Source organism: Rhamphochromis sp. 'chilingali' (genome assembly GCF_963969265.1).
Source record: "Rhamphochromis sp. 'chilingali' genome assembly, chromosome: 15".
Classification (NCBI taxonomy): Eukaryota; Metazoa; Chordata; class Actinopteri; order Cichliformes; family Cichlidae; genus Rhamphochromis; species Rhamphochromis sp. 'chilingali'.
The window spans coordinates 29,271,901-29,280,579 of NC_137942.1; the positions used below are offsets into that span (position 1 = coordinate 29,271,901).

The following is an 8,679-nucleotide window of genomic DNA, read 5'->3' on the forward strand; positions in this document are numbered from 1 at the left end:
TTTGAAGTCATGCTGTTGTCTAAAAATTGTTTGCCTCATTCTGATGTCTTTTCAAAAAAAGGTTGCCATGGTTACACAGGCCTGAGGTACATCGCCATTCTGAAGCTGGTTGGCACAGAGTTGCCAGATATGGGCGGAGTCTTGGAGCTCTATCCTATCAATGGTAAGAATTTTTAATACAAAATAGTGAACAGATATATTTTCTGAAAGCTAAGGTCTCTACTTTTTTGGTATCTGAGTTCAGTGTGATAAGTTTAGAGGAAGAGGAAAATGTCGATGTGCTACATCTATTGTGAAATTCACTCTTTAATAGGTTGTTCCTAACCTGATCCTCTGGTCCATCCAGGGAGTGCTACCGTGGAGCGTGAAGGGCTCTCAGCTACCCTCGTGAAGGACATGAGAAACTACTTCCAAATCAGCCCAGAATACTTCTCCATGCTGCTGGTGGGGAAGGACGGCAATGTTAAGTGCTGGTACCCCTCACCCATGTGGTCCATGGCCATTATCTATGACCTGGTAGACTCTATGCAGCTCCGCAGACAGGAGATGGCCATCCAGCAGTGCCTTGGCATGCGCTGCCCTGAAGACGAATATGGTGGCTATGGTTACCATCATCATGGATACGAACACGGTTATCAGGATGGCTATCACCAGGGGTATGGTTACTAACAGGTGTGTGCTTTCCAATGATGCACACTGGCCTGCAGCTGGTCCTTGGTGCTTCCTTTGGCCCAAAACCTTTTTGTGTCTTTCCCATCACTTAGTGAAGGGAAGAAAAATGCTTTCAGAAATGGATTGCATACTTTAGTTTTTGCTGTTTTTTTTTGTTTGGTTTTTTTTGTTTGTTTCAACTTAAAACATTATTGCATCGTCTGTCATCTCTAACTGGCTTTTTTAGGTCAGACTTGCATAGTTTCAGCACACACGTTGATTTTGTAGATAATAGAACATATTTATTGGACATCTGTTGCATTTGAAGTGCAGTTACCAATAATATTATTAAAAGCATCACATTATTTCTCTTTTGTAAAGTTTCTGTTGCTATACATTGTTTCTATTTATTCTTTGTTTCTATATGGCTATATGAAAATAAACATTTGTTTACTACCAGGTCCTTTAAATTATTTGTCTCACTTTCAGTGCCAATGCGCTGCAACAATCTTTTGAGCAACACCTCCCCCTAGTGGCAAAACTGGAAAAATATTTCCAAGTATATTTTAGTGGTCATGTAATGATTGAAACAACCTGCCGTACTTGTAATATCTACAGTAGTTTCAGACCTTCTCAACTTACTGTCCCCTCAATGCAATCACAGTTGTAAAAACACTTTGCGAGTAAGAAGGGCTGGAATCCACCTACCCATTTTCTTCCACTTATCCAATTAAGGGCATGGGGAGGCTGGAGCATCTCTCAGCTGCCATAGAGCAAGAGACAGAGTTTGTATTAAACATGGCCAAAGTGTATGTACAAGTGAGTCTTGTTCATTTAAAGCTTAGACCTCAGACTGCGTTACAGTCTCCTTTCTCTTGGATCTGTATAATGTTAGTGGGTGTGGAACACTGTTATTCAGCAGGTGGGTAAAATATCTAAGAGTTGGCTTAAAGGAACTGATAGGGAGCTAAAACAGCTATCAAGCATGTGCAAAGTAATAGAAGAAAAACATGGAGTTAGAGCAGCTAGTACCCTTTAGGTCTTCCTCCAGAAAACCTCAGTATTTAAATAAATGCACAAATTTATGACAAGACATCAGCGATTGTATTAAATTGCATTACTTGCACAGAAGTAAAACAACTTGCCATTTATTTTACAAGAAAATGCATTCACACGTGAGGATTTTAATGGCACAAACAACAATCTTTAGACAATGTTATTTTACAGTTTAACAAGAAAATATTCAAGCCCCAAGTAAGAGAGGCAGGGAGTTTGTGGTGCTGACAGAAAGTCAGGCATTAGTGGCAATTATGTCAATACCACTTATTCTGGCTCAGAAAATAAACAAATAAAAAAATAAACTGCCTCTTCCACAGTACAATACAAACTGAATTCATCATAGTGTGGATAAAGATTCAAAATCACCACAATTTCAAACAAATCTATTATCAAAACAATCCTGAAACTGCAGTTTCTGGTCCTTAGACGTCCAGCACCAGCAAGCAGTCAAATAGCAGCATGTACAACAGGAATCATGTAAAGAAATACACTGTCCATAAAAGGAATCCATAATGAATCCAAAAGTATCACTTATTTTCCAACAAACAGCGTTGCTGGTACTTTCCCCCATATGAATGACAGCAGTCATCCACAGACAGGCACGTTTCCAAAATATACACATTTCGCTAATTCTGTTATTAAACACTTTGTTTTTAATACTAGGAGTCTATCATATAATCTATCAACAGTATCTTTCACCGTTTACCTGCTTATCACTGTTCAAATAAATGCTTTCACAGACAATCTGTGACCATGTTCCATCCAGTCAATTGTCCAGTTCGATATCAGCAGCAGGAAAGATGCAGAGTATCCTCTGGATACTTGGGAGTGAGCTCTGTCATTACTACAAGGACTCTTCATCAGAAACACTGTCTGCATTTACCTTTGTCAGGAGCTCGAGCTCCTCACTGTCCTGCAACACAAAAAAGAGACAAGGCATCAGAATGAATGAACAAGTGATCAAATCCAGTGGACAAATCTGCAGACATTGAGGCACTGTGCACATCTTTTTTCTGTTTTCAGAAAGTGGAGGGCAGTATTTACTCCCCGAAAAACACCGGGGAAGTACCGTGCATTTTAAAGCCACGGCTGCCAATGGAGAGGGTATTTTTGTTAGTGCTCTAGCAAAGAAACAAACACCTGAAACCTGGCATTTCACCTGATTTACAGGGTTTCTTCAATACAGAACAGGACGCTGGGGATGAAAAGAATTCCAGGATAGTATCCCCACAGACTACTGTATTGTTAAATAGCTTCTTCCATCAAAAAACACTTGACTACTAAAGGAATTCTATGACGTAAGGCTCCAGCATGAGCCTGGATGCTATTTTCATAGCTGGGAATCAGGTTTCCTCTTGCACTCAAGAAATGACATTACAGAGAAACACAAGAGCCAAGTTTCCTGCAGAGCACTTGGTATGTGGGCGGGAGTAGAGGAAGTGGATATACATCGGGGTTAGGTGAGCGAAGTTGTGTGAGGAAAAGGAGTGTGTGGGCTTGTGTGCGTGACTACTGAGGATTTGTGGTTTGTCTCCTACCCCTCTTGACCTCTCAAACACCTCCCCGTTGATGACCCGTAGTTTCTCCCGCTGCAGGCTATATTCCAGGTCCTTGGGCCAGCTGGCATTGTAGATAAAGATGGCCAGCAGGACCGTGGGTGCCTGGAGGAAGAAGTCCAGCGAAGGGTGGAAGTCAAAGAGGAAGAGGGAGAGGCCTGTGACCAGAACAGTAGTGAACTGGCCAGTCAGCACATGGAACATGTTGTCTCTGAATTTTAAGATGAAGGCCACGGATAAGCCCAGGGCAGCTAGGGAGAACACAGAAGATTATGAGTTCTTCAAATGCATACTAGAGATAGATAAATGAACTAGTCCGGTTAATAACAAATTACACCCAGCAGCTGGATTAGTGTAACTTAGCACTGATGCCAGAAGCAGGACCAAATACCCACCAGGCTCTGTTCAAAGGCATAAAACAACTCAAGTACCAGCAGCTTACAAGATCACAAGTTAAGATGATTTTGTCTGTAGACGACAGAAATTGTACAAAGTAGTGGTTTTGCATGCTACAGTCTTTTGGAGCCCCCACCCCAACCCCTCCTCTATTTACGCCAGCTTTCATCTGATTGGCTGCCCCTACATCTGAGCTTCTACAAACAGAACCAGGTGCTGCACCACTTCCTCTGCTTATCAATTTGACAGACTTCCTTCAACCCAGCCATGCCTTCCAGCTCATCCTGGAGGACACAGTATTCCCCAAGCCCGCTGAGACCTCCTCCCAGTAGGACATGGCCAAAAACATCTCACCTACCAAGGAGTCCAGGAGGAATCCTGGTTAGATGCCCCGAGTACCTCAACTGTCTTCTTTTGATGAACATATTTTCTCTTCCTCAAGAAACTTATATAATCCACATGGACATGTTTGCATATAATTCAAAGCAGCAAACTAATTAAATTAAATTAAATTAGAGTGGACATCTCCAGCAACAGAAATGACAGTAGGAGATCTCAGTTCAATCAACATCACACTTATGCCTGCTTGATATTCATCTTCCAGTCATATGCTGTATAAAACAGTATTCAAATGTCCCTCTGATGTGAGAATGATGCACTACAGTGCTGACTGAAGTTATCAATCTTGTGATAGGCAGAAACACCAAAAGTTAAAAATGGAACAGTCAGGTCACTAAACTGCTGAGACTGGAGTGGGGCTGGTGGAAACTGTGGCAGACCAGGGCACTGAAACATAGACAGACGGTTCTTTTGCAATGAAAACCATAAACACCCATGCTCCCGGTAGGTTTCCCCTGTGTCAGCTGTTTACATTATAGGTGCTTATACAGTAACCATGGTAACCACGGACTCTGAGCGGCTGGCTCGACGAAGGTCAGACAACAATTTTACATATATGATCTTCAAACAGGACACAGCCATTATCCGTCCTGGCCTCATATCAAATGTGAACGCAGACTGAGTCTATGTTTGACGTTTGCTTTATATCTAATCTTCCTCTCAAACATTTAAACAGCAGCGAGTCTGCAGCTGAGGGAACACAAACTCAAATTGTCGGAACAGGTTTGCTCGTTTCTTGCGTGTATTCATTTGGTGATTTATTAAATGTGTAACTGTTATTCTAATCTGCTGCTGAGTCTCTTACGCTGATGAAAATGCAGAAAACACAGATCACGAACACCTGTTCAACCAATCACTTTCATTCCACTTTGATCTGCGACAAACTGACGGTTCATCTCTGTTACAGTGTTGCGTTAGACTGCTATATTTTTTTGTTCTTTATGCTGTAGATTTTCACGTCTCTGGAATAGTTGGCAGTAATAAGGATGATCTTCTGTAAAATCATATTGATATGACCCGTGACATATTCGTAGATGTCAGTTAGACTAGTCAGCTGGGAAACTGTTAACTCAGAGCTGAAGATATCGTGGATATGCTGACCTCGCTCCGTGGTGTACAGGTCCGTTTACCCTCATGATTACTATTCACAATAAAAATATTAGCCGAACATCATGAAGTCTGTATGTGTTTCATAGTGTCGAACAACCTTTGTACAGTTAAAGCCAGCAGTTACTACATGACGGAAACACCAACATTATCTCATTTATACGTTTATACGCAGGTCACGCTGATTACTGAACAAAAACCCAAAGATCAGCTGTTAATCAAATTTATTTGCTCTCTCTCCTCCTTAAACATGTTTTTAATGTTAGTTATAATTCAGAATTGGCGACTGAACATCAGGAAATAAAACCCCGATAAATATAACCTCAGTAAAAGAAGTCAGTGTCAGCGGGGGTTATTACAGCTGTGTACCGGGGCCTGCGCTTTGTCAGTGGTAATAACAACTTGATTGCTTGCGAGGCAAACGGGTCTATCCTGGGCAGACATCTCCAAAATCATCGAAGCACTTTTGCAAAGAGGCTGTATCTTGACAAACCGACCAGACATATGAAGATTAAATCACTACATTCTCGCTAAAAAAAATATTAAAACGGTATTTGGTGGCACACAAACAGGGTTTTTCAAAGTTCAGTTCTGTGAGTTTCCACATGCTGGTTGTTGTTGTTAGGTGTGGCTGTGTGCAGACAGGAATAGGACCCAAGGTGCAGACTGTCACAGGCTGGGTCTCTGACCCAGCGCTCTGAGTTCATGTTTGTATTTGTCTCATTTTGTTATGTGATTTAGTTTGTGTTATTTCCTATCTGCCTTTAGTTTAGGCAGTTATTGTTCCTGGGTTTTCTATGTTTTGGGGTTTTGTATTTATTCATCACATATTAGGTCTGTTAAGTTGTGTTGTCATGTTTTAGTTTTAGTATTTCCTGTTTTATTCTGACAATGTCATGTGTTCTTTGTTTATTGTATTTAGCTTTCCTCTCCTGGTCCTGTCATTAGGTTCATGTCTGTCAGCTGTTTCCCCCATGTGTCTCCACTTCCCCTGATCACCTCATGTATGTATTTAAGCCCTTTGTTTTCTGCATGCCAGGGTCAGGTCGTCTGCTCATCCATGTCTCAGCTCCAGGTACCCATGTCAGTTCACTATGGTTAAGGTTTTTCATGTTTTGTTATTAGTTCACCCAGTTTAGGTTATTGTTTAGTTTTTACCGATGCCCTGTTATTTTGTACCCTCATTTCTAGTCTCAATAAACGGCTTGTTTTGTTAATCCACACCACGTTTTGGTCTGTGTTTGAGTCCTCCTCTGCAACACATACGGTCTGCCCCAGCCAGACCGTGACACAGACTCCGGAGACAGAACTTAAACAAAAACAGCTTTAATGCTGAACGCAAACATGGCATAACTGGAAAATGTCAAAAATAAACTAACACCGGTGGACAGGCAAAACACACAGCAAAATAAACAGTAGATTGCGACACGGACACAGAGAAACACAGGGCTTAAATACACAGAGGGAGCAATCAGGAAATGAGTAACAGGAGGGAAACACAGCTGGGGCAAATCAGAACTGACGAGACCAAAGAAGCGTAAACTGAACACACTGAGATAAGACACAGACCTTCAAAGTAAAACAGGAAACGCATAACACAGACTGAACAAAGACACAGGCTCATAAGCAGGCACTACAAAGGGAACAGAGACGTGGGAACAGGGCAGACACAAACACTGACTGAACACGGGGATATAGGAACTTAAGATACACATAGACGCGAACTAGACAAGGCGATGCAGGTGATAGGGGAGACAGAGCAACTAAAGAAGACAGAGACATAAGCCATAAGACAGAACTCAAAGAAACCAAAAACTAGAAAGTATACATAATATTATAAACTCAAAAACCCTGGGTCGACGACCCAGGCATCCTAACAGTTGTGTGCTAAAAACAATGGCCACCAGGCCAAAGCAATGGTTTTGACTCGATCAGTGTTAACCCCGCCTCCTGAGTTTGATGGGTGAGGTTGACAGATAAAATTATTTCATGGTGAGACCTGAAGGAGTCAACTGTGCCAAAATGAATTAATTAAATACACAATTAAATAATTATTTAAATGTGGCAATAATTAATTAAAATGTGAAATAAATAAATAAATAATTAAATGTGTCAATAATTAATTAATTAATTACATTTGTTGTAAATATTTATGTAATTAATTATTTCCGATAATTAATTAATTTGTGCATGTAAATGGTGAGTCCTCTTCACACACTGAGGTTAATTATGGAGTTCCACAGGGTTCAGTGCTAGGACCAATTCTGTTTACATTATACATGCTTCCCTTAGGCAGCATCATTAGAAGACATAGCATAAATTTTCACTGCTATGCAGATGACACCCAGCTCTATCTGTCCATGAAGCCAGATAATACACACCAAACTGCAGGAATGTCTTAAAGACATAAAGACCTGGATGGCCGCTAACTTTCTGCTTCTTATTTCAGATAAAACTGAGGTTACTTTCTAGGAAGTTATATTTCATGAGAGCTTTATAAGCTAGGACAAATGATAGATAATCTGTTAATGCTTCACAGATCAACAGTAAGCTAAAAATATTTTTTATCATTGCAAGGTTGTAAAAATTTGCTTTGGCTTAAATATAAACCCCTATTTAATGCCCCTGTGTACACACAGTGTATGTGTGTTTGAAGGTGAAACAGGCATGAAACATTCAAAAAGAGAGGGCAGGCAGGGAGGGGCCGTGCTAACACCTGCTGCTCTCTGGCAGCAGCACCATGCTCTCCCTTGTTTTAAATGCACTTTAGAACAACACGCAGCAACACTACACATGAGCGGGAGGAGGGAGGTATGGGGTCTTCACACATCCCCGTTCTCTGCTAACCATCGGGGCGGGGGGGCTGGGAGGAGATGTTGGCTGTCCGATTGGCCTCCCTACTGCTGCGGAGCCTGGGACGATCTGCTTGCCTCCACCCCGGGGGGAAGGGTAACATCTCTTGGGTCTGGGTTCTGTTTCCCCCTCTGGGGGCGAGGGTACCTGGACCCGGGGTATAGAGTATGTTTGGGGAGTGTGATTGTGTGTACATGTCCATTTATGTCAATCCTTACGTTGGGTGAGTGCTGAGTGTTTGTATATGTGTGCATGAGGGTGGGAATGCATGTTTGTGTCTGTGTGTGCCTGTTTGTCTGTGTCTATATGTCAGGTCGGGTCTTAGACTCCACCTCTCTGGGAACTCCCAGGTCCTCCAAGGCCTATCTCCCCTCACCACACTCCCTGTCGGTGACTGATGCCCTCAGGGGTCGGTGCATTGGTGGTTCTTGGTGTCCGGGGCTGGGCGCTCAGGTATGTACCGGCTCACTCCCGGTGGCTACCTGGCGGGGCCTGGCGCCTGTTGCTTGGTCAGGCCTCCTCCGGGGTGCGGGGGGCCCTCGGGCCTCCGGCCTCTGGGCCTGCAGCTCAGTTCACTCTGGCACAGCTGGCTGCTGGCAGAGCCGGCGGGCACGCCGGTGCAGCCCCCTCTAGCTTCTGCTCGGTGGCTACTGGGTGA

At 42.7% G+C, this 8,679-nt stretch overlaps 2 protein-coding genes across 13 annotated transcripts in view; one reads left to right on the plus strand and one right to left on the minus strand.

The window, feature by feature from the left end:
• Positions 1 to 1,107, plus strand: part of LOC308411495 (uncharacterized protein) — a 45,558-nt gene extending 44,451 nt beyond the window's left edge. For all 12 annotated transcript variants that reach the window (XM_080905390.1, XM_080905397.1, XM_080905389.1 and 9 more), the window contains 2 exons: positions 62 to 163; positions 347 to 1,107. In XM_080905390.1, the coding sequence (XP_080761516.1) occupies positions 62 to 163; positions 347 to 669 (425 nt within the window). In that variant the 3' untranslated portion in view covers positions 670 to 1,107. The remainder of the gene's footprint in view (positions 1 to 61; positions 164 to 346) is intronic.
• Positions 1,108 to 1,758: 651 nt separating this feature from the next.
• On the minus strand, positions 1,759 to 3,991 carry LOC308411515 (UDP-sugar transporter protein SLC35A5-like). Its single transcript, XM_080905442.1, has 3 exons — positions 3,662 to 3,991; positions 3,249 to 3,517; positions 1,759 to 2,623 (listed from the first exon to the last, which is right to left on the minus strand). Exons 2-3 carry the CDS (start codon positions 3,468 to 3,470, stop codon positions 2,555 to 2,557), a joined length of 291 nt encoding a protein of 96 aa, XP_080761568.1. The 5' UTR covers positions 3,471 to 3,517; positions 3,662 to 3,991; the 3' UTR covers positions 1,759 to 2,554.
• Between the last annotated feature and the right edge of the window lie 4,688 nt (positions 3,992 to 8,679).

What these genes read in the sequence shown, in the direction of transcription:
- LOC308411515 (XM_080905442.1), bottom strand. Translation starts at nt 3,470, where the DNA reads ATGTTCCATGTGCTGACTGGCCAGTTCACTACTGTTCTGGTCACAGGC. An exon ending in TGTTTGAGAGGTCAAGAGGG is followed by an intron (nt 2,624 to 3,248) that starts GTAGGAGACAAA and finishes TTTGTGTTGCAG; the next exon opens with GACAGTGAGGAGCTCGAGCT.